Genomic DNA, 26,376 nt, shown 5'->3' with positions numbered 1-26,376 from the left:
CGTTTCCCTTTGATTTTTCATTCTAACATCTGTGCCCTGTTTACTAACTTATCTGTCTCATTTGATTTCTCTGAAAAGATGGGAAATGTCATCAGCGAGATGACTTAAGGACTGCTGTCTGAGGACATTCAGCACATGAAACAGTGTATATCCACCTATGCTCTCCCTGTATGGTATCTGTGCATTTATAATGCTCAATGCCATATTCACTTTCGCTTGATTTTCTGATTTGTTCTCTATGAAAAGCAGAGTTAGGATTATATGAGAACCAATAAAACTGTCTAAGATGGTCTTCTGAATACTTTTATTAAATTACTACCTATCTATTTTTAAAAATTAATTAATTAAAATTTTGAGACGAGACTCACTCTGTCACCCAGCCTGGAGTGCACTTGTGCAATCTTGCCTCACTGCAGCCTCTGCCTCCTAGGGTTCAAGGAATTCTCCTGCCTCAGCCTCACGAGTAGTTGGGACTATAGGCATGAGCCATCATGCCTGGCTAATTTTTGTATTTTTAATACAGATAGGGTTTCACCATGTTGGCCAGGCTGGTCTTGAACTCCTGATGTTAAGTGATCTGCCTGCCTTGGCTTCCCAAAATGCTGGGATTACAGGCATGTGCCACTGTGCCCAACCCCATCCATCTATTATTAGGTTATTGAAAATAAACTTCTATTTTTTTTGTTGGGAAAATTTCACAATATTTACATTTATTGGGAGATATCTCATCAGAAATGGCAGCGCTGTCCAGAGCCATTGGTGGGGTGGGCGGAATCAGCATCTAGCATAGGGATCGAAATTGGGGTTGTTAATCGAGGGACCACTTTATGGATTCCAGAGTGGGCCCACATCCATTATCCTCTATGGCTATCAAGTCAGTGCTGGGAGGGGAGGAGGGAGAAGAATCTATCATTAAAATGCACTGCTACTTTCTTGGTTATGATATAATGAATAAAACACTCAACTCAGAACTAGAGAAAAGGGTTCAAGTTCCAATAATGACAAATCGAGTGACTTGCTTAAGGTCATTTTGGTTAGGTGTAGAGATGGGTGTTGTATCTAATTTTCTGAAATTTAATCCAGTACTTTTTATACTGTATTCTAATTATACATAATTTACTTGTTGGAAATGGATTTAACTTATGCTAAGGCTACTTTACATCAAATGTGATGAAATAATGTCAACTTATATTTTTACATGTACTCTTCAGTTTTCACTGTGAATATTACATGTTTGTACATATATGTTACTGTAAAGCTTCCTAGTGAATATTATGCATAGTGTGCTTATTAGACAATTTAAGTCATTTTCAATATTATTCTGACCATACACAATCTTTGACCTAGTGTCACAACTTCAGGACCTGGTCCAATTGTAAAACGTAATGTTGATGCACTAAGAAAAGACCTAAGGATGAGTGTCAATAAAGGTCCAAAATACCCTTTAGTTGCAACCTTATTTGCATTTCTGATCATATGCTCTTTAAATCAAGATAAAATACAATACTTGCCTTCTAAAATTATATTGCAACTTTGCAGTTTATAACCTGTTATAAAACAAATCAAAGTGACTACACTTAGATTTTTTTGTGTTCATCCAGACTCAATGTGAAGCTCTCAGAGGAAACCATCTAACAGGATTTCTGGCTTGATGACGACAGACGGCCTTGGTCCTAAGCCCTAGTCCAAGTTCGATTTGTGTCCTGTCAAGGTCACTCTGCTGGAGAGGTACAGCTTTTTCAGTGGGGTTTTGAATCAAGAATTGCCTCTTAGCCTGACAGTCGCAGACAGTATCTCTTTCCAGCCTACCTGAGCATCAGACCCAGATTCCACCCCTGTGGCCACCAGTAGCTCTTGCAAATGCAGCCAGCATCTTCCTGGCTGCACTCTGAAGCTGGAAACCAAGGGAACTGCCTGCTTAGGTCAGGAGACCTGCCAGACCCTTTGTGCATGCAGGCTGGCAGCTCTCTCCTGGGACAGAGAACTGGAGTCCTTGAAGAAGGCCCATCACATGGCTAAACTGAGAGGAATAACCCAATACATAGATGGAAAGATATAGAATACATTCCAAATGGTATAAATAAACATCATGGTTTCATTAAAGAAACATACATATTTTATATCTACAACAAAAAGATGCAAATTCAGTCACCTATGGCTTTCTAGAAAGTCCACAGTTTTTTTTTAAAGCACCACCTTTTGATATGAACCTTTTATGATAAAAGGAAATAATGGTAAATGGTTTATGCGTTACTTTAACAGATATTTATTGCACTCCTTCTGAGGCTACAGTGAACACACAAGACATGTTCTCAACCCTCATGGAACCTAGAGTCTAGTCTACCTAAAAAAGTTGAAGAAGAACAATCTTACTTCATACGGATGACCAGAGATTTTGAATTTTTTTTTTTTTCTTGTTATCAAGGAAGGAGGTTAGACTCGTTAATATGAGAAGGGCCAAAAATTCTTTAAGTATTTGTAAGAAATGTTGATTTTCAGGAATTTCAATAAGGCTATATTATAAAACCAATGCTAGAGCCAATGGATTAGTTCATAAAAGCAAATACAAACTTTTGTCATTTTTCACAGCCTAAAGATTAAAGTGATAGTTGAAGAATTAAGTAAAGTTTATTTCAAGGCAACCTTTTGAATTTCAAATGATATAGGAGAAAAGGTGTCTACTCACTACTAAAGTTACTCTAAGGTTAAGTTTATAATTTGGAAAGAAAAGGATAGCAGGTAAGAATGTAAATTTCATATATCTTCTCTAATTTTTATGGGGTTGGGTATAATTTATAACGTGAGTTTGGAAGGAATAGTAAAGGGAGTTAATATTTATTGGGCATTACTAGGCATGAACTACAATCTTGGCACTTCATAGTCATTAACTTGTTGACTGCTCAGAAACCCAGGAGGCAGACCCAGGCAGCCTGGGTGGAAGTTCTCAATCTGACAGTCACCAGCCTTCAGAACTTGGGCAAGTTCCTTTGACTTCAGGATCTCCCTCTGCACAAAACTGGGTGTTCCCAGCTCACAGATAAAATGAGATAATGTGTGCAGAAGTTGAGCATTGTGCCTGGCAGGGAGCAAACCCCCGGAAGGACAGCTGTCCCAGGAACCCCTGGCCAGGAAATACTAGTGCAGGAAGGTACCTTGTTCTTTCCTGGAGGTAGAGGGATTTCAGTGCAGAAGGCAAGTGGAGCCCGCAGTTTATTAAACCATTACTGTCGAGGTCACTGGAAATATGGCAGTTCTGTTTTTAGATGACAGACTGAGCCATTTTCCTGTTGTAAGAGCTCAACTCTGAAACTTAATAGGTTGTAATGATGCCTCAATTAGCTGGAATTATTGGGGATAGTGGAGATGTGATATTCTGGTTAAAAATATTCTTCGGATTACTGAAATTTAATTAAATCTCTAAATGTTCAATTTTAATATTTTACAGAAATCATACCTCTCTAATTCTAAATGAGAATTTTGCTCATTTTAAGTAAAATTTTCACCCAGATGGTACAATACTGAGGGCCAAGAAAGTGATAAAATTATTCTCAGATTTTTATTGCAAGTTATCACTTTGATCATTATTCTCAGCACAGGAATATTTAAGTAATTGACCATTTCATATTTTTGGGACAGCCTGTGGTTCTGCAAAGATTTCTCATTTAATGCAAAAATAAAACAACAACACATATTTTATATCAATAGGAAAAAATTATCTCTTAAATTGTATTCTCTGGATAAATGTTTTGAGATGTATATAATCATTAAATATTCCAAATAATGAAAGTTTTATTTTAGGAGTGACCACGGCAAACACATACATACACACACGCAAGCATGCACACAAGTAGCTGGCAATCACATTGTCCTTAATTTGCATAAAAGGAGGGTAAGTTGATTCTGAGACTGATTACGAGAGAAGGTGACAGACACTGCTAAAAGAGACACTTTAGGAGATAAACTAAAATTAGAATTTTCTGAAAACCAAAGAATTCCTTAGTTGTACAATTTTCAGGTACTTTATCAAATATGTTATCAATTATTTATAGCTTTAAATATTCTTTCTGATTTTGAATCAGAAACAAAATCTGCCACAAATTAAATTGCATTTGCTGACACAAATCCGTTTGTTTTTCCAAGAATGTCAAATGAAACTTTATTGTCATTTATTTTAGTTTATTCAGAACTGCTTACATCGTCTTCTGAATTTCTGTCAAGGCCTCGGTTAGCACTTTAATTAACTTAATATTTGTAAAAGTATTTAAGAGCCCTTTCCAAGACTTTATCTTGCATAATATAGACATCAAATACGCTCGTGGTTCTTGAACATCTTTCTATGGGCTTACATTTGGGATGTGAAGATGTCCATTTCCCATGAAACTTATCACACATTGGACCACTATTGCCCTTTACTTTTCAATGAACTATATTGAAAATTACTATAGTAGAAACTCACATGAAAAGTGGTTGGTCGCCTGGTGTATTGAGTGTGGTTCACATCTTTGGGTGCCTGCCATTGTACAGGCTGGGGCATTTCACTGTATCATGAGTTAGGCCTGAGCTCAGCATGTTTGCTGTCTGGAGATCCTAATAGCTGGGATGCCTTCTCCATGGCAGTCTCAGAAACACATAATGCTTCACAGGCAATTGTGATATGGAACACTTGTCTTCTAGGGCTCTTCCTTCCCAACTCACATATACACTCACCTCTCCTTCACGCAACCCATTCATTCATTCATGGAACACATGTCAGCCACGAGGGATCGGAGCTGAGTGAGCCTCTCTTCCTGCCGCCAAGGAGCTCCCAGAACAGTGGAGGGGATGCACATGAAACAGACTGCAGAAGCCATGGGGTGGGGACCTCACTGAGCTATCAGCAAGAGTGATGGATAACACAGAGCGTGAAACTCTAATTGCACTTTGGAAATTCCCATTTTCACGGGGGCAGTCATGCACAATCTGAGCCTCAAATGAGCAGGAATGGACAGGAGAGGGGAGCGTGTTACAAACCGTGGAACACTGACAAAGAAGACGATAATACTTGTGGACTGCTGCGTGGGTAGGTATCCCTGGGAAGGTGGGGCAAGGTAAGGGGCCTGAATCTGGGTGCTGTAGCTGATGTAGGATGGCTGCATTCACTAGGTCCTGAGCAACCTTTGCTGGACATGAAAGATTTTAAAATCAGAAGCTCTTCTTTGGTGAAAGAAATAACTGAGATAAAAGGGGTGCCGGGTGCGCTGGCTCACACCTGTAATCCCAGCACTTTGGGAGGCTGAGGTGGGAGGATCACTTGAGGTCAGGAGTTCAAGACCAGCCTGGCCAACATGGTGAAAACCCCTGTTTCTACTAAAAATACAAAAAAAATTAGCTGGGTGTGGTGGCACGTGCCTGTAATCCCAGCTACGTGGGAGGCTAAGGCAGGAGAACTGCTTGAACTTGGGAGACACAGGTTGCAGGGAACAAAGATTGTGCCATCTGCACTCCAGCCTGGGCAACAGAGTGAGACTCTGTTTCAAAATAAATAATAAATAAATAAAATAAAATAAAAGGGGAAAGTTGCTTATTTTGATCAATGGAGGGTGTTGTTACAGAAGCAGTGTTTGTTCAATGATAATTAAATAAATGTAATATCTATCTCCAGTGTTAGAGAAAGGCCACCGAAGCGCCCCTTACCTTTAAAAGGCTTAGAGTCTAAATGGTTATTTTCCCACCAAAACCCCAGAGGTATTACCTCCTTTACCCTGTATCTCTCTACTGAATGCATCTTTTACTTCTGATCAACATCCGTGACCATCAATGAGCTTCCACCTTAGACTTCCCACGACTGCATATGTCCACCCTGACTGACAGATGTGGGGCTCTGTCTTTGGGGCTAATGCTATTTCTCCTTTCTTTCTCCTCACACAAAACAGATATTCTGAATTTTATGCCATAAATAAAGGCAGTTGTATGTAACATATTGTCCTTTACACATACATTAGATTTCACGTAATAGCATCCAATTCGATTGAATCAGTGTTGTCCTTTAAAAGCTCATTATATAAACAGGCCAACGTGAAATGATAAGCTGGTAACAGGGCAGCCCCTACCTCATTAGTCAGTTAGATCACCGGCAAGTCCGCCTGCTGACAGGCCATGCCACAAAGGCCCACTACAGAGATAGATTGCACTCCTCCATGAACAATATATTACAGTCGATTCACAATCTAATGAAAGCCAAGCTTCCTTTTAATAGTCCCACAACATGTTCATCCTTTGGCACTCAAAAGAAATTTAACTGCAATGCACTGACTTTTGTGGCTGCTTTCTACAGAGAGAGAAAGGATACAATGCCTTTTAAAGCCTCAGAAGTTTCCATTTTTAGTTATAAGAGCTAGATCTTCTGTGGACAGACACCTCTCTCATGCAGGACCCAAAAGACCCAAATAGCTTTTGAGGCCATAGTAATACCTGGTCTTTTTCAGGGAAAAACACAAGAGAATGTGTAAAGCTAGTGGGTAAAACTTCACAGTCTTCCATTCAAGACAGAGTGAGTCAGCATTCCATTTGTAGAGTGGCGGGAATGCGTGTGGGGTTATGGCTTGCTGAGTGTCTTTATTCTACAATGTGTGTGATGCTCGCAGGTGGTGAATGTGCTCACAAAGACCAATGACACCGCCCCCCCACACTCCTCGGCCTGCACTGTCTGTGCAGCTAAACAGTCATATCACACTGCCCACTGGAAACACAACTCATTGACTGCGGTTGAGAAACGCTGACACAAAGGGGCTGCATTAACGCATGTAATACCAAAGGTGGTATCCGCCCCAACACTGAAAATCCATTTTTGTTACAGAGGCTGGTCATCTTATGAAAGAACCCATACTAGAGGGAAAACAAACAAACAATCAAACAAAAAAACAGATGCAATGGTTAGAAGAGATGTGTGATGTAAAGACCTCATTGTGGTTGTTGGCTGCCCTCTTCTCCCATTGATACCACAGGAAAAACAAGGGTGAGGAAAGAGATAAGAAAAAAAAAAATCACATGCAATGAGAGAAATTCAGAGCTGGGATAGTTAATGCAATCTTACAGAACTCTTGGTTCGATAATAACATTCTGGATGAAATGGAATTTGGCCTAAGACAGTCATCTCCAAGAGCACATTCAGGAGGATGACTAATGCCATGGCCCACCAGGTCAGGGCCATGCTAGGGCCATGCTACTGACTCGAAGGTCACAGAACAGTGGTGGTTGGTGATGAGCTTGCTCCAGAATCAACAGTGCTTCCTTACTTGAGGAAGTTTGCTATGGAAACCATGGCTATTGAATGAAACAATGTGCTTAGTGATGCAATTGTTTACATTGTGGCTCAAGCTTTCTTTCTCTCCCCACTACTTACAACAAACACTAAAGTAACCAGCAGCCAGTCGGCCTCTATGGGCCACACATGGGGTAGCACTGCCCTGGGCATCAGATGATTCAACAGCTCGCTTCGCTGGCAAGAAAATGTAGGGGCTTTCTTGAGAACACATCAAGTTAGTGGCACAGTGAGGACCTGGCCTGTTTCCTGCCACCTCAGTGGACTGTCTGCCACCATATGCTTTGTCATTTAAAAAAACAATTTGAAAACATTTTTGCTGGGATGAAATGAGAGCATGCAGTCAGGGACCTCAGTTTCACTATTTCTGTAGAGACCACTGCTTAGGACCTTGATCAAGATTCAAGCAGAAAAAAAAAAAAAAAAAAAAAAAAAAAAAAAAAGAAGATAAAACCACTTTATTCTCTGAGATACAGAATTTGCTGTGACAGTATTCAAAATGTGGATACAAATACTGCATTTTAGGAAAAGGGCTTTCAAGTTAATTTTGAAAAACTAAGTTTTGTAAAATTTGAGAGTCTTGGTGTCGGAACACTGAACAGGAGTGAAGGGCTCGCCCTGGGGGGAAAGCACCGGGAATACAAGTGTTTGCTGGGTTTACCTTCCACGTGACCCTGATGCTCTGAGATGATATAGGCTCCAGGTGAACTTCCTGAGGTGGACCGTCAGGAGCTGTAAGGACCAAAAACCCACAGGCAGGTTAGAGAAGTGTGCCGGAGCAGATCGAAGCCTACACAGCCAAAGGCGTTCCCCGAAGTCATCCCATCCCCATATCTGGCACAGAGAAAGAAGTTTTTAGCGGTCATGGGAAACGTCAGTTTTGTAGAGTTACTGTGTCCAACTCTTGGCCTTTGCTTATTTGCTCTTTGGAAACGTGAATCTTGAGGACCTATCACGGTATTCCTTCTCACCACGTCTCTGACAACTTCGTGTATCAATCCCAAGTTTGAACAAGTTAAGGGGTACAACAGAAAGTTGCAAAACAAAATTTCCCTTATAAAATGCTGTCTATGGTGTGTACTGAAGATCCTTCTCTCCCCGCTGGAAGCTTTGCTTAGTGATGTGGTATTGGGGTTTCTCAATTGATTAGAACGACTTCGGGCAAAAATAATCAAGATTCTTCTGCCTTTGGGTGTCTTTCATGGCTTTTGTTCTTCAATTAAAAACGCTTGTGGCCGGGCGCGGTGGCTCACGCCTGTAATCCCGGCACTTTGGGAGGCCGACGTGGGCGGATCACAAGATCAGGAGATTGAGACCATCCTGACTAACATGGTGAAACCCCATCTCTACTAAAAATACAAAAAATTAGCCAGGTGTGGTGGTGGGTGCCTGTAGTCCCAGCTACTCGGGAGGCTGAGGCAGGAGAATCACTTGAACCTGGGAGGCAGAGGTTGCAGTGAGCTGAGATGGCACTGCTGCACTCCAGCCTGGCCGACAGAGCGAGACTCCGTCTCAAAACAAACAAACAAACAAACAAACAACAAAAACCCTTGTGAACCAGGGGCTCTAGCCACAGAGGGCTGAAGCAATGTTGAAGAGGAAAACAAAGTGTGCAGTGTAAAGCAATCTTTCCGCTGAGTGTGCAATAAGTCAGCAGGCCAGTGAGAGACAATCCCAATTACATCCCAGTTAGAGCTGATTGGCATGTGTTGCAAATGTGCTATGTACTAGGTACATGGTGTAGAACTAAGAGATGTAAACATTTTGCCAACCAAGAGTTCAGAATGTAATCAGCGCTATCAGACACACACACTGAAAGAAGGTTGCAATGCAAGGCAGCAGGTAAACAGGTGTCTTCTGAGAAGCAGAAGCAAATGACGACACAGAGATCCGAGGGAAGGAGTCCTTTAGATTAAAACATGTTTTGGGATTGACAATTTTAAGATCACTGCAGAACTACAGAAAGCCAGTTCTGTGGATATTTGCAAAAGGTTGTATGGCACACGGGAGATAAGAAAGCAGAAGTAGTGAGTATGAACTCATTTTGGAGAGTTTGGAAGTAACAGGAAAGTGAAGATACTTTCAAGATAAAGGGTAGATTGGGGAAGGGCAAGACCAAGGAAAGCTGGCTTCCTTTTTTATAACAGAAGAGGAAGTTCTGAGTAGTATCATGATGTAGTTGCTAAGCTGATGGCCATTTGAGTTTCTTTTGTCCAAGTTCACATTCTGGTTGTATCACTTGTTAGCTGTGTGCTTTTTTTGCGGGTTACTTAGCTTGTCTGTGACTCCATTTTTCTCTCTATATAATGGACCAATAGAGTTTGTATCACAGGGTTGTTACGAAAACAATATGTTCAGTAAATATAAGAAATTATATTCATAATATAAGTATCATTAAGTGTTTTTAAATGGGGGAAGCAAATGGGAGAAATTTAACAACAACAACAGAAGGTAAACTTGAAGAAACAATGAATGTCCTGGCAGAAACTGAAGAGGGCAGAAGATGCAGGCTATGGAGTGAGTCCGGCATAGGAACAAACACCTCTGGGATGGGAGGAGGGTAGAGTTATGGAAGGCCTTAGGTAGGCTTACTGGTTGAGGGAAGTGAGGTGAGGGCAGACACAGGTAAACTCACTGGTTGAAAGATGCAGGTTGAAACCTGATTGCTGCTTTTCTCAACAATAGGACAATAAGCCAAGCAGGAAATCAGAATGGGAACATGAAGGAGAGAGTTATGGGCTTTAGGAACAAAACAAAGGCTTGGAAAATGGCTATGGTCTACAGAAAAGGGTGCACCCTGTGTCTCAGGGCACTAAGGCGCTCTATCAAAGTAGCCCTCCCCAGGAGTCAGTGCTCTAAGACACAGGGATAATGGGACTCCATAGCTCCGTGCGCGCACTGAGGACCAAGAAGGAAGCTGATTCCACAGGTTGGGGCTGGCGGGACTGGGAGAGAATGATGTCACAAGAATGCCAAGAAACGAAGCGGATTCTCCAGAATATATGGTTTGTATGGTTTAGAAATATGAGTTCGAAAGGAAACGGGGATATTGCAGCCTCAATTTTCCAGTTAAGATGTATTCATAATTAAAACAAAGGTGTTAAAAGGCAAGAGCTGGAGAGAGAGAGGAGATGGGGGTTAGATCTCTGGGCTGCTTGTTCCCTGCACCCCTCATTCACACACTTGCTGATGCTGTCCCTGGCATCTGTTCCAAATGGCCCCTTTCCTCTGCTTTCTCCACGATCGCCCTTATGGGCATCCCTATCTCTCACTCTGCTGCCCCACTTTCACCCCACTTCTATGCCTGGTTATAGTTTCTATTTAGTTCCTAAACATTAATTCTGGTCTCTATTGTACTCTTTTAAAAGGGACATGGCCCCAGAGCACAATTCACACTGTTCACCCATCCTAGTAATTTTCTGCTCCCAGATGGCACCTCGCTGTCCTCTCCATGCTTTTGTTCTGCACACTCCTTATGAACCGTGTCCCAGCCATGTTCAAAACACATGGGACCCCTGGGTAGATCCCAACCTTTTCCCTGGAGCTTTCTTCTCCCTCCATCAGGGTTTGCTGCCCGTGTCTGTGGGCCTCCTGCTGCAGTTTATCCCCGCCTGGGCCTGGGGACCTGTCCCTGTAGTGTGCGTATACATTTGCGTGTCTGTCTTTGCATGTCTCTGGTCACCCAGCAGATTCTACATGGCACCAGGAACTGAGCCCAGAGTGCGTCCTTACTTTGAACGGGTAAAGCAATTTGTAGATGCTGAAATGCTGAGCACGCATCCCTCTCCTCAGCAGGTCTGGGGACAACTGGCAGTCTGGCGTGCTGCAGCCTCTCAGATCTATTAATTCCAAAAGTGCAAAGGCTCTGCTAGAACTGAAGTTAAAGTCCAGAACAGGAGCCGAGGGAGAGGCTGGCTTCCAGCTAATGGTGGTAATTATTGTTAAGGCTCTGTACCCAATTTCTTGCACATGGGGTCAAGCTTAGGCAGGAAACTTTGGACATCAAATTCAATAAAAACTCATGGAATGGATTTCCCTCACACAGGGATAATTCTGTGCCCAATGAAGATCACATTGTTTTCCATAAAATCCTTGAAAATGATTTTGAGTCTGACAGCTATACTGAGGCTGTTACTTTAATTTAGTTACCCTTAACTGAATTTAACAAGAAGCCAGTTTGTTAGGAACTGGAGGCAATGTCAGGGCACTGTCTCATCCTGAATCCTCTGGCTCCCTGGGGCGTGGCCTTTGGTTTGGTCCTCTCAGAAAGATGGCCGACAAGAGTTGCAGTCCTGATTTTCCAGTTGAGATATATTCATAATTAAACCAAAGGTGCCACCATAGTGTTTACAAGAATGTCCTCTATTCTATCAGAAAGCACACATTCCATAATGTAGTCATGAATTGGGAATAACTTGCTTTTCCAATCTGGTCTGGTATATATGTTTCTTGAGACAGGGTCTCACTCTGCTGCCCAGGCTAGAATGCAGTGGTATGATCTCGGCTCACTGCAACCTCTACAGCCCAGGTTCAAGCGATTCTCCTGCTTCAGTCTCCCAAGTAGGTGGGATTACAGGTGTATGCCACCATACCTGGCTGACTTTTGTATTTTTAGTAGAGATGGGGTTTTGCCATGTTTCCCACGCTGGTCTCGAACTCCTGGCCTCAAGTGATCCGTCCGCCTCAGCCTCCCAAAGTGCTGGGACTACAGGTGTGAGCCACCATGCCAGGCCCAGGTCTGGTATTTTATGAAGGTCCCCGCTGAAGAGGAGAGGGGGTACAGTTCTTGTATCCAGGACAGACTTGATTGTTTTTAAGAATGTAACAGCTTAATTACTTAGCCTACCAATGCTGCCATGATTTGTCGATAATGTATTTATTGTTCTGCCTGTTCCCTGAAGTGAGAGCACTTGGATCCCTCCTCTTAAAAAAAAAGTGATGAAAACAGTCCAGACAAACCAAAAGAATTTAATTTATACAAACACACATTATGGCTATGCCCAATATCATTAGGAAGGTTTTTTGTTTGCTTTTGTTTTACAAATGACACTAAGTTCTCTACTATGTCTCTAAAACATTACTTTAAAAAGGTTTTAAATTATACAAAATTCGCCTTAAGAATTTTATTGCTTTCTGTATAACTCCTGACCTGTAATTTTTTCACAGGTTCTCATCTCATTGCCAATGATGCCTATACAATTACAATCCAAAGCCGATTGAGTTCCCAATGCAAAATGCATTAAGCATCAATCATTAGGTATATCCATTTATTTAACTAAATTTGAAAAACATGTTGACATTGGACATTTAAGAATTTACTTCCATGGTTTCAAATGTAATATATAGAGAAAGCAGAATTGGCTTCCCCACCCCCCAGCCCCACCCTGAATATTTAGCTTATTTCCTGGGGATGGAGAAGGCTAGAGGTGAAGGTGATTTTCCAAGGCTGGGCACAGTGGCTCACACCTGTAATCCCAGAACTTTGGAAGACCAGAGTGGGCAGATCACCTGAGGTCAGGAGCTCAAGACCAGCCTGGCTAACATGGTGAAACACGGTCTCTACTAAAAATACAAAAGTCAGCTGGGTGCAGGGGTGCATGCCCACAATCCCAGCCACTGGAGAGGCTGAGGCAGGATAACTGCTTGAACCCAGGAGGCGGAGGTTGCAGTGAGCTGAGATTGTGCCATTGCACTTCAGCCTGGGCAACAGAGCAAGACTCCATCTCAAAAAAAAAAAAAAGTTATTTTCCAAAATAAACTCTGCATTTCTACAAAAGCCAAAACTCTTCAATCTGTAAACCAGTAATAAGCAAAGACTATCTTTATAATTTCTATTATGCTTGCAAAGGTAAAAGGCAGGGCAATTCATTCTGTGTGGCTGAAAACACAGGGATGACAGGTGCCTCCTGATTGCCAAACGCGTGGATCTCTGCTTTGCTTCCCTGTCCTGATCCTTCCTGGCTACGCTGGCTCTGTCCCTGTCCCTCCTCACCTGGACAGCCTGCGGCTGCCCAGCAGCTCCTGTGTCCCTCCCAGATCTGGGACTCAAGCCTCGGTGCTCCATTCTGCTCCAAAATACTCTCCTCCCTGTCTCTATATCTTGGCTTTAACCAGCATCTTGGGGCCTCATCATTGATTGATATGGGCTCAATCACCCCAGTGGGAACCACTCCCATGTTTTTGCCTCTGGGTCTGAATGGGAGATTTGCCTTCTATGTGCCAGGTCCTAAACTAGGCAAAGACTGGGATACAAAAGTAGAAAAAATATATAAATATTAAAAAAGTAGTGAGGAGCAGCTGTACAATTCTATAAACACACATTTGTCTTCTACAGCAGTTGGGTGGGTGGGTGAGAGGCATGCTCTGTGTTGGACAAAGGGAACCAAGATAGTGTTTAGTAAAAATCAAAGTACAACAAAGAATAGCTGGTGCCCAGATGAAAAAAGGCTGAAGTCATGTAATAACTATTTATTAAATAAATGGCTCATTTATTTAACCTACTTATTTAATTAGCGCATCCTACGTGCTAAACACCATTCTAGGTGCCTGGGATACAGCAGTGAGTGAGCAGAACAACTCCACCTGTCCTGGTGGGATGGGATCAAAACAGACTATAAGCAAAATAAGTCAACAACTTATACAGTACACTGGGTGGTGATACAAGCAACTGGCAGAAGGAGAGTGGTAAGGGAGGAAGGGGACCCAGTGGAGTGGGCAGCAGGATGAATTTTAATAGGGTGGCCAGGATCGGATTCTTGGAGAATAATGTTTGAAAGTGGTAAGGGAAGAAAGGAAGAACATTTCAGAACATTCCAGAACTGTTCCAGAACATTTCAGGATAGCAGACAGAGGTATACACAATGTGTATGAGGGATAGCAAGAAGGCCGATAACTTTCTTTAGGTTTAATTTCCAAAGTTTCTTCAAACCCAGGATGGAGAAGAATGACAAAAATCTACAGAAGCAGATCACTGAGGGCCTGGTTGGGCATGGGGTGTGCTCGGCTCTTCTCGCTGAGTGAACGCCGTGCATTTGACTCTTACTGAAGAACACATTGATGCCGCCCTCTGAGCTAATGAGCACAGCCTGCTCTATGTTTGTTTCACATGCTCCTGACTTTTATTCCTTCTGCCCTCATTCCATCCTCTCCCCTCCGCCCCAGCTTAGCGCATAGGAAACTCTTCTTCCAGGTCACAGCTGCTGCCCTGGAATGGGAGGAAAGATGAGGCAAGGACTTAACTTAGTGCCAGATTCCTTGGAAACCCAGCGACTCTGCATCATGACCCTTCCATAATCCACACCTTCCATTCTCTGATGGTCTGTCAAATTCAGTGGTGTTTCAATGAGCGCCCACTAATTGAGGCTGCACGTTCTATGCATAGATTTATAGTGAAAATAATGAAGGGGGCAGCCACCCCAAACTCGGTCACAAGGCACTAAGTGACTCACGACCTGCAGGGGGCAGCTGCTAATGGGGAAGTTGGTCTGCAGCAAGGGTCAGCTGTGAATGTCACGTGTCACGTGGCTGATCTGTGTCAAAGAGACACACTTCGGGTCCATTAACAGCTGATCTTGTTAACTCCGACTGTGTCACTTACTCTCTTGACTGCTCCTTTGTTGTGGGGGCTGCTGATGCTGGGGGGGTGGGGGAAACCGTGAAGACTGTGCTGAATGGTGTGGCCTTGGCTTCATGGCTATTCTCTGAGGTCAAGTATATTAAAGTGGTATGATAATGCTTCATGCACTTTCACATGCAAATAAACTCGGTAGTTTGGGGTTGGAGCAATGTGATTTCCCAACATTAGGTAGGGACACTATGCCAATGGCAGAAATCCCTTCCTCACTAAGCTTTGCAGTGGATACAGCAGAAATCTAAAACTCAAATTCCCATGGTGGCCAGACTTCACCAGAGATCCATAAACATTTCTATAAAGACTCAGATAGTACAAATTTTGGGCTTTATGGGCCCATGTTATTCTTTTTTTTTTTTTTTTTTTTTTTTTTTAAATTTAAAAAACTATGCTTAGTTCAAGGTCTGTAGGTAAAATTTGGCTCACTGACTGTAGTGTGCTGACCCTTCAATGAATGGAGGATGGGAACTATGGCTCACTGAGGGTGTATGGTCAGCCTCTGGGGTGGCCACTCCATGCTTAACTCCAGCTCATTACTGCCAAGCAGGAACTCAAGAGCAACTCAAAATTTAGATTTTCAGCTGAAATTTCCAGATCTAAAAAATTAACACCGAATTAAAAAGTTTTGCACAACACTAAGCCGACTCATATCCACAGGCCTGGTTTGTCGTGGGCCGCAGCTTATGGCCTGGAACATGCCCTATTCCATCAGGATTAGGGGAGAGCACCTCGAGCCCCAGATGCAGCTATTTCCTAGTTAGTCACTGGAGCTCTGATGGGGGCTGTATTCTTCCCTGTCTTCTCTCCCCTTGGCCTTCCTCTTCTATCTTTCACCTTTCTCTACTTTTCTGCATGAAGTTCTTGTCTTAGTCTTTTGGGGCCGCTATAAACTGCATGACTTACACACAACAGGAGTTTATTTCCTTTTCTTTTTTTGACAAGGAGTCTCACTCTGTTGCCCAGGCTGAAGTGCAGTGGCATGACCTCAGCTCACTACAACCTCCCCCTCCAGGGTTCAAGCAATTCTCCTGCTTCAGCCTCCCAAGTAGCTGGGATTACAGGCATGTGCCACAATGCATGGCTAATTTTTTTCCTTTTTTTTTTGTATTTTTAGTAGAGACACAGTTTGGCCATGTTGGCCAGGCTGGTCTTGAACTCCTGACCTCAAGTGATCCCCCTGCCTCAGCCCCCAAAGTGCTGGGATTACAGGCGTGAACCACTACCTGGCTCAGAAGTTTATTTCTTACAGAAATTTATTTCTAGAGGTTAAGAATTCCAAGATCAAGATGCCAGATTTGGTGTCTGGTGAGGGCTTATTCTTCTGGTTCATAGATGGTGCCTTCCTCCCGTGTCCTCCCAGGGCAGAAGGGGTAACTTCCCACCCACTTCTTAATATTATTGCATTAGGAATTAGGTTTCAAGATATTAATTTGAAAGGGAATGCATGAACATTCAGACCAGGGCACCCTTCAGAATTTCACTGTGGGTTTAATACAGGATATATTTTCTCAACACACACACACACACACACACACACAAACATGCACGCGCGCACACACATGCACACACACATACTCTGCTCATTGCGACACCCATTCTGAAGGCAATACTGTGAATAATGTTTATAAATGTTCATCTCATACGTTCATCTCCCTTATGCCAGACACACACAAGGGACAGAATTGTGGAGGGGGCCACAGCCCCTCCACATCAGGTGGCATATCATCACAGACAGCAGGGTCCATGAAGACATAATGATATACCTCAAAGGCTACTGTCAGCAAAATTCCTCTTCTGTGCTGAGCTGAGGAGTCCCAACTATACCTGGGAGATGGAAAAAGGCATTGCACCAGGGAGGAAGGCATCCTTGAACTAGGCTTTTCAAGGAAGAGCACAGAAAAGGGGACATGGAACCTGTAGTGCCTTCCACACAGGGGAAGAAGCACAACAATAGAGGTGTGGGAGCATGCAAAGGCAGGTCAGTGCTGGGCATGGGGCTCTAGGGAGTCATTGAGTGTCGTTGCAAAGTAGTAGCATCGGGGAGGCATCCTCGTGTGCCCAAGACTTGGGTACTACATTACAGTAAAAGAGAGTGGACCAACAGCTTTTGGAGGCGCCCACATGAAGAGTAAGGGAGCAGTGGGACAAGGTCATCTCAAAACAGCTACAGCTGCTAAAATGATGTGCCTTTGGGTTTGCCTGCTGGGAAGGGGCAGCAGTGTCTACAGCCCCTGCTGAACACTCTAATGGGATGCCTTTGGCCAGAGCACCCATTCTAGGTAAGTTACACATAGGAAATTGATTTTTAAATTTCAGTCATGCAAACCTATGAACCAAGACAAAGACAAGTTCTCTGCTGTAGCTTTCCATTTCTGGAACCTGCTCTTTTCCTTTCCTTCCCCTTAGCTCCTCTGAATATTAAAGGAGAGGGGCTGTGTGGGGCTGCCACAGCCAGCACCCAGATAGAATACAAAAGGTCAGCCCGGGAGCCAAAGAGGAGGAGTCTGCATCTGTCTGCAGACATGCCAGGCAGCTGCCCTGAAGACCAGCACCCCAGAGGCTGTTCACCTGGCCTTCTGGCAGGGAGAGAGCTGCTGCCATGGCAACTGCCAGCCGCAGCAGAGGTCACAGAGGAAACGAAGAAAAAAGCAACAACAGCAGCATTAATAATGGCAATCAGAAAAGCAGGTGCAAAATACATCACCGGAAAAATGCTGCTATCCTGAGGAGGTGGCTGGGATGGGGCAGGCTTAGAAAAGCGATTAAAAGGATTTAAAATCCCATCTGAGAGGGATGCAGAAGATTGAGCAGGAAGTCAGAGATGACATTTTGGGCTGCAGGATGGGGACAGCATATTTTCCCTAAGTACCCAGCGTAATGAAATTCCAGAGATCTGAGGAAGTTAGTGGGTTGTTTACGTACATAATTAAATACAATTATATTTTTGCAGGAGCAGATTAACACTTATTTCTCACTTATTTCTGAGACATGCAAAGTATTTTTAGAACTTGAGAGTTTTTTCAATGATAAGATATGTCTGTGTAAGGAGCAGAAAGGCATCATAATGTCCATTTTGCAGATGAGAAATCATACAGAGAATCCAAGTCTCAGAAATGGCTCACTCTCAGGCACTTCAGCATAAAGGTCTTTTGTCACTCACTCTTGAAAACAATTTTCAAGAACTGACATCTTCCAACATTGAGAAATGGGCATTCCTCTGCAGTTCAGGAAGAGTTGTACATTTTAACCTATTCTCTTGAAGACAACATTGATTACAGATACCAGAAGAGTGAAAATGTTGCATTTTATTGATCCAACTATCTGACTTCTTAGGATTTAATCTAAGAAAATGATCTTGGAGATGGCAAAAGACATCCCACCAGGATGTTCATTGTAGTGGTGTTTATACTAATGAAAACTTGGAAATAATTGACCCATTTGGCAATATGAGATTTGTTAAACATGTGGTGAGAGATATCACTACAAATTGTAGAAAAGTATTTAAGAGATACATAAGCTTGATTTCTATTTGGGATGCTGTTAATGGAGGTAGCAGAGATGAGGTGGTGGGAAGGAAGCCAAGATCAATCTCTACTGAAAGTTGGAACAAACCTCCGTTCTTCTGTTAGCCATCTGGGTATGGCAATCACCTTAATCTTGGTGATGGAAAAATAGGGACCTGAGACTAAGCTGACATCTTCCCTACAGTAGGGAGTGGCTGATTGCTCTGATGGTGGGCAGGAAAACAAGAGGCAGGTTTGGGAGCTGGACACTCTTTCCCTTCAAGAAATGAGCCAGGCATGCACTCCTTATTTTTCATCCTGGGAGAAACCCAATCACGGTGGCTTCCTCTCCTCCTGCCAAGAGGCAGGTTGACAATCAGCATCCATGGACCATTGCCTCATTGCTCAGTTCTCTGCATACCTGTTAATTTCACCCCCAGGAAACATGAGTGGCCCACAGTGTGTTAAGAGGTGTGTATACACTGGTGCGTGTCTGTGTGCAGGTGCGTGTGTGGGAGATGAAATCATTTAGCCAGTTATTACTGCCTGTTCCTGGGTTAGCTCTAGGTGGGAAAATGATGGAAGCCGTTTTGCCTTCTCCACAATGCTTATTTCTATCTTCTGAATTTGCAACACTAAATATAATGTTATTTGCAACAGAAAAAAAGAGCAGAAACATTATTTTTAAATATCGATGTTTCTAGTCAATAAAATAATCTGTTCCCCTTCCCACATCTCCTGCACGGTAAGCAGGCTTGCAGATTCCTAGTGAAGCGTTACTGCTTCCTCCCACACTGGACTTCACAGGGTCTCGGGAAAGAAATACACTCACGGTTCTCCTATCAACCTGGATTCCATGTGTCCAAATAAAGGAATTGTAAAACTGCATGATTCTTTGAATCTCACCAGATTGTTAGCCTCATACGTCTTTCTTTTAAGTCTTGGATATGGGAAACTTGAACTAAATCCTATTTGAAGAGCAGTGCCTTCAAAGTAAGATGCAGAGCGCTGTCTGCGTTTTTTACAGGGCACAGAACTACGGAGAGCACGCATCAAAGACCTCCGCCTAGCACGGGCAAAGGTCTGCTTCTGCATTTAAGCATCTGAGCCCTCAAGAGTTAGCTCCCGGGCTCCTCTGGAGCAAGATTCCGCCCGGTCCCACGTACCTGCCTCGTCCGCCGTGATGGTGAGCTCGTTGCTGGGCTCGCTCTTGCCAATCCGGTTCTTGGCGTACATGCGGATGCTGTAGGTGGAGGAAGGGTGGATATCAATGATGGTGGCCGAGTTCAGCTGAGGGGAAACATCTTTGGTTCTCTGAGCAGAATCCCAGGAGTCTTTTGGGTTTTGTTTTTCAAAAAAGAAGAGATAGAGACGTGAGTTTTTTTCCTCTGCCTTTGAAAGTTCACAAGCAGGAATTAAAAAAAAAAAAAAAAAAAAAAAAAGAAAAAAAAAAAAAAAAAGACGGAAAGAAAGAAAAATTGCACTCAAAGTGATTTCTCAATGCAATGTTCCCAGCTTTCTGGCAGAGTTGGCCATCAGAGGGGATGTGATATCCCACACTCATTATTCACGCTGCGAGGGACATGGGGCAACAAGCCAGCCGAGTTCAGGGAGGGGCGATGGAGGAAGCACAGAGCGGCCGACTGGGGGAGATCTCAGAAGGCAAATTCCAGTGGCGGAAGCTCAGGTTAGTGGAATGGACAGTGGTCACCGTAAGCATCCATTGTATGGGACAGTACAATGAACTATGGTTTGGATAGTACCCCTGGGTCCCCCCAAAATCCCTGGTTCTAAAAGGCATTTGAAAACCAGCAAAACTTCAACCCATACCAGATCCTTTCCTCTCCAAATAGAGTGTGTTAAAAATAAGATAATCCCATACAAACCAGTCTCAATTTCCAGAATAAATCCTGATTACCAAACATATTTTTCGATTCTATTTTTTGAAATCATTTAGTGCCAAATCCTTGGTTGTAGGAATTATTTTTCAACCACAGCTAATTATAACAGCAGCACCTGCTTCATGTGAAATGTTATCACTGAATCTATGACATTTTGTATCTGGTGATTTTCAGGCTTCAAGCAAGGATGGGAATGTCAATACATGGTTCTTATATAAAAAGAGTTTGGGCAGTTGTTGATTGGGTGGGTGGTCGACAGCTGGTGTTGGGTAGGAGGATGAACAGAGGAGTTCCCAGGACAGTAGACAGAGATGGTGCCTACATATTCCCACCCTCCTCAGGGTCTGCCTTGGTGGTGATGACCACATAAGTAAGTCCTCCGTGGATAATCTGAATCTGTGTTCCCTGCTGGACTTTAAACTCCAGGAGGGCAGAGGCCATGCTGGCCATACCCAGTCTTTTATCCCGAGTGCTAGCACAGTGCCTGGCTCACAGTAGACAAACAGCACATGAATGTTTAATAGATGAACAAATAAACCACAAATACATGGACCTCTGAGTCTTGGGAGTGGGGTCACTTTGTCACACTAAGGGTGACTATGGCAGTTTAGGGGACTTCTCTGTCCAGTGTTAAACATAAATGCAAGATATTTTCTGGAATTGAAGAAAAATATGTGGCTTAAAGACTGCTTTTGAATACTTTTAACTTCTCAGAGAATGGAGCCTAATAGAAGCTGCCAATGAATATTGCAGTTGACAAGGAAAAAGCATATTTGGGGTCAAGAAGATTAGAGGTGGAAAAACATGAAATAGAAAGAGTTGGAAAAAAATTGATGAGGAGAAGAATGTGATTCAATAGAAGACAAATGAGGAGAGGAAATTTTACATCAATGAAATCAATGAAATGGCACACACCTATGAGCCTTGTCGCACAGAGAGAAAGCCAGGCCTTCTGCAGAGATGTTTAGGAGGATGAGGAGGAATGCCAGGTGCCGCAAGATGCAGAGGCATTTGCTAAGTAGCCCCGGGAGGAAGTAGGCAGTTGTGGTGGTTGATGCCTTTGCCCAGGCAACATGGAAGTTTCTGGAACTGATGGGGCCAATGAAGATATAGCCATCTTCACTGGAGGTTTTTGTCTGGGGGTTGGCGGGCAGCCTGGAGAGGCATATGAGTGTCCATGACTGCAGTCCCTTACACCAATCCAAGGCATATAGTGGACCTGGGTAGGGAGGGGACAGTCCCCTCTTGGTGGTCACTGGGCACCTCCACATCCATGCCCTATAGGTTCCTTTGGCTCAGCCCCTACCTCAGTGACACTGCCTTGTTCAACAGTCTCCCAGTGTGACTTATAAACCCTCTCTGATGCTGCATTTGCTCCCTGTCTGTAGAAACTACCACTCACTCCCTCCAATGGGCTGGGGGACCCGTTTCAAAGCCCATCCTCACCCTTCCTGTCCGTGGCCTTCCCAGACTCTCCCCAGTCACACTTGCCCTTTTCAGATCTTGGATGTCCATGCATACATTTCTGTTTGTGATTTACTCCTAAGAATCTCTTTATTTGGTCAATGCTGCATTCTTTTTAGTTATATTTATATCTCAATCTTCGGTTTCATCCTCCCATCAGGGCAATGTGCTGGGCATTTTAAAACATGACTTCTGTGGCCCCCAAATCTGTGGGCACATTGGAAACATCTTGGGGCTTTTTGATAATTCTGCTTTCAGACCTACTAAACCAGAATCTCTGGGGAATGGTGCCCAGACACCTGTGCTTTTAAAAAGACTCCCTATCTTGGTCATTGTGATGTATAGTTTGGACAGACTGTTTTATATGATTAAAATTGTACAACATCCTGCCAAGGTAAGGTTTTTATTTCCTTAGTGAAAGTCAAGAACTCAAGCCCTGTTACATAGCTGGTAAGAAGAAGGGCTGGGATTTGGCCTCATCTGTGTTATCTCCAAGCTCAAGGTCATTTTTCTATAATGCATGACATCCACATAGTCTCTGAAAACACCTAATCAAAGACAGGATTTCGATATTTCCAGGCACCTGCTGAAAATATCATATGCTTAGGAGACCTTCTGGCAAGTTGACAATGCACAGAAATCATTTGGTCAAATGTCAGAGAAGAAAACTTTGGCCCAGAATTATTGTACCATCTGTGCGTTTGCAGGAAGACTGAGAGGGCTGTACAGGCTCAGAGTTGCAGCCTGGTTTAGGAAGAAGTTGTCAGAATCATTCATTGAAAGAGTGGGCAGGATGCCACGGCTTGGTGTAAGGGACTGCAGTCATGGACACTCATATGCCTCTCCAGGCTGCCCGCCAACTCCCAGACAAAACCTCCAGTGAAGATGGCTGTATCTTCATTGGCCCTGTCAGCTCCAGTAACTTCCATGTTGCCTGGGCAAAGGCATCAACCACCACAACTGCCTACTTCCTCCCAGGGAGACTGGTGGTGTAGGAGGATGGAGCAGTTCAGAGTCCCACTGCAGCCTCTGTGCAGTGAGGAAGGAGTGAGGAGCTGACAGGAGCCAGTGAGGGTGCACTGGGTGCTTGCTGGGGAGCTTGTCTTGGGGGTCAGATACCCCAAATCCAATGAATGCAGGAGAAACAAGGACTAATATAAGAGTGTGGACTTGATATGAAGAAGTGCTGTTATAGGCTAAAGACCAGAATGAGTGAGGGTGACTGAAGGTTCTAGAGGTGAATTACATGAACGGCTTAACAATGGAGTGGTAGCTGGGAGGAGTGGGCCCTCATGTTGGTGAATAGGAGGAGGTGTGGGAACACAGCCGAGCCCCTTGTGCTCTGTCTTATTCTTCTCAAGGATAACAGTTCTCAGGGTGAACTAGGGGTGGGAAGCCCAAGAGGGGAGAGGGGCTGGGGGCGTGTACCTTCTGTCTCAGAGTCTGTGTTTCCTGGTTACCTTCCAGGGTGTGATGGAGCTTGCCATGGTGCTGAAACCCGGTCTGAGACCTGTGAGGCACCATGGATGGGAGGGAGGGACAGGAGAAACTGTGGACAGGAGGGAGGCGCCAGAGAAACCGTGGACAGGAGAGGCCAACAGAGAAAGGAGGGAGGTACCAGAGAAACTGTGGACAGCAGGGGCCACCAGAAGAACTGTGGACAGGAGGGGCCACCAGAGGAACTGTGGACAGGAGGGGCCACCGGAGAAACCGTGGACAGGAGGGGCAACAAGAGAACCTGTGGAGAGGAGGTGGCCACGAGAGGAACAGACTCTGAAGGGCAGGCCGCCTTCCAAGGAAGGGAATAAAGGGAGGCAGCAAACTGCAGATGGATCTGCTGGAGGTCCCCAGACAATATGCTCAAAGGGATGTTAAAGGTGGCCTTGGGTCCATGTAGAGGAGAAGCAGAAGTCCCTGGGAATCAGAAACTATGGCAACCAAAGCAACCTGTGTACTTGTCAGCTATGGAAGAAGAAGAATATTCTGGATAAGGAAGGGACAGCTTCACTGTGGCTCTGCCTGGTCAGATGACGCCCTCTGGTGCTGCAACTGGGCATGACCAGAGTTGGCGGGACCAGGAGATGATGACAGGAGATACAAGAACAAGGACTTGGGATGTTCAGTGTTTCCTGGAAAATAGTAAACCAAGGAAAGTCATCTGTTGTCAAATCCTGGGAGGACTGTTATTTGGCCAAAGGGTTAAGAGATGGGAAGAGAGCCGCTGGATCCAGGAAGGTCTATTTTAGTGCAATAAATGTAAGAACTTGTAGCAGTCACAGCTGACCAAAGACAGAACTGTGTTCCCCGGGTTAGTGAGTTTCTGTTTCTAGGATTGTTCAAGCATAGAGTTAACGGTAACTTGCAGAAGTTCTTTCTGTTAAGAATGTGAAGTACTTTAATACATTGGTTATACGCTGCTTTCTTCAAAAATTAATGAAAAGTAAAGGAAAACTTTTGGGGAGATAATTTCACCATTGCCTGAAACAGGGGTTGAGACTCAACAATGCGACTAATGATTATCATGAATCTAGTATATCTGTCAGGCACTATGAGGGGTGCAGGGACATAGCATAAGGTTTGTCAGACACAATTCCAGCCCTCAGAGCTCACTATGGCCCATAGGGGGACAACTGTCCAGTGGGGTACAGAGAGTAAATTAATAGTCACAAGTCCACCAAGTGTTCCAAGACATGCTATGAATAGTGAAGGGGAATAGGTAGTCAGGGAAAGCTTCCTGGAAGAAGTGACATTCAGGCTGTTATTAATATTTGAAGGATCAGTTTTCTATGTACTCAGTCTAAAACTACACTCACTTAAACTATGGTTGTAATTTTTATACACCAAAAATTTCTTGAGGAAGCAACTAATACATGAAAAATCTGACTAATACACCTCATACAGCAGTGAGTACAGGTGCTATCTACTCTCAGCACAGCTCCTTCCTCCCAGGGCTTCCAAACTGAAAGTAATGGAAGTTCTGTAGGGTCCTGGTGGAGACCTTGGTCATGGACTTGGAACTGCTTGTCCTGTGGGTTTTTCCCCAGTGATTCTCCCGGGACCCATGCTGACCCTTAAAATGACTTGCTCCAGGGCTGCATAACATCTAAGCCACACCACTGGCCCTGTCTCTGGTTGAAGTAGAGCATGAAGGATGGAAAAAGTATCCCTCAATCCCTCCTGTACTCAGCTTTATAGACAAGGAGCTTTCCTGCTTTGGTTATATAAACCATGATCAATATATACATTTAAAGATGCTGTTGATAATAATGATTCTTAGATTTCAATTGCATGTAAATTAAATGCAATGAACATTTACAGTACACTCTTCACTTGACAGACATTGCGCTGGGTGCTGGGGATCCCAGGACACAGAGAACCAGAGTCCCTGCCTTTGGGAAACCCCTGGGGAGTGGGGAGATAGTGAGGACTCTGAGAGCAAGTAGTTTAACACAGAGGGTTTTAGAGGCATTTTACTCCTAAGTATTTTCCTGCATGCTGGAGCAATCTACAAGCTACCACCTATTAGATGTTGAGTATGCTCCAGGCAACGAGGAAGGCATTTTCAACGTCTTCCCTTCTTAGAGTTTGCCAATATCCATTGAGTGTCTCCGCATGTCAGGTGTGGTGCTGGGTGTTGGAGAAATGAGCTGGGTGAAAATAGACCTACTAGGTGCAGGGAGTCCCCAAGGAGCCTCTAGCATGGTGGAGGTGAAATGCATTAATCAGTATATTTGTCAGTAATCACAGAGATAAATATATGATGTCCCATAATGCCACCTGCTGAGATTGAAAGGGAGATTGAAAGGGAGATGGACCTGGGTGAGCACCTGGGAACTGGGATCTAAGGAGGGGGTAGTAATAGGTGGCCCAGGGAAGGGAGGACTCCAGGCAGAGGGCAGCTGGTGGCCTTTGTGGTCTCCTTGCCAGTCCTTTGAGGTGGATGCAGCAGTGCCCACTTCACAGGTGAGATGAGCAAGTGAAGGTGCAGAGCTGGTGCAACACAGGCCCAGCAGCAAATCCCACACAGGCTGGGTCCCAAACCACTGAGCCTAGGCCTGCCACCAGCATCTGGCAATGCCCAATCCTCCATGAGGACAGGGGAGGTCCTGAGCTGCTCCACTAGGAGTGGCCTCCTGTGTGCTCCGGCACCAGCAACACGGGCAGCCTGCAGCCCCATAGCCAGTGCGCAGCCAGTAAGGTAAAGGGCTGTCCCTGTCCCCACAGTGCTCATTGCATCTGTCTGAGCTCTCATCACTGTCACCAGGTTCCAGGCCAGTTTCTGCTCAAATGTGCCTGCCTCACCTAAGAAGCATTTGCTTCACCTCAAGACCTGTATCTGTGAAATTGTAATCCCACTTCTTTAGAACAAAGGCAAGGTCAGCCTCTCCTCCCTGGGCCCTTGGGAAACCTGTTCATCCTGGTTCCCAAAAGACGCTTGTTTAGCTCAGCACTGTCTTGGACGAGCTCCCCACTCCCCCCAGGTCACTGTGCCTCACCCCTGAGCCCAGGGCCCTGGCTCTGCAGCATTTCTTGGCTATGGTGAGACTTGCAGTCCAATCAACCCCTGGAGGGCCCTTC

General features: G+C 44.2%; 1 protein-coding gene across 1 annotated transcript in view; it reads right to left on the bottom strand.

Moving 5' to 3' along the window:
• LOC108523301 (Down syndrome cell adhesion molecule) overlaps positions 1-26,376 on the bottom strand; it is a 337,477-nt gene that overhangs the window by 117,597 nt on the left and 193,504 nt on the right. The window contains exons 14-15 of the mRNA XM_017863826.1: positions 19,600-19,767; positions 7,962-8,032 (exon numbers count right to left, since the gene is read on the bottom strand). Coding sequence (XP_017719315.1) covers positions 7,962-8,032; positions 19,600-19,767 — 239 coding nt within the window. The remainder of the gene's footprint in view (positions 1-7,961; positions 8,033-19,599; positions 19,768-26,376) is intronic.

Source organism: Rhinopithecus bieti, unplaced genomic scaffold, assembly GCF_001698545.2.
Source record: "Rhinopithecus bieti isolate Rb0 unplaced genomic scaffold, ASM169854v2 scaffold_73797, whole genome shotgun sequence".
Lineage (NCBI taxonomy): Eukaryota > Metazoa > Chordata > Mammalia > Primates > Cercopithecidae > Rhinopithecus > Rhinopithecus bieti.
This window is presented reverse-complemented; position numbering and strand designations above follow the sequence as displayed.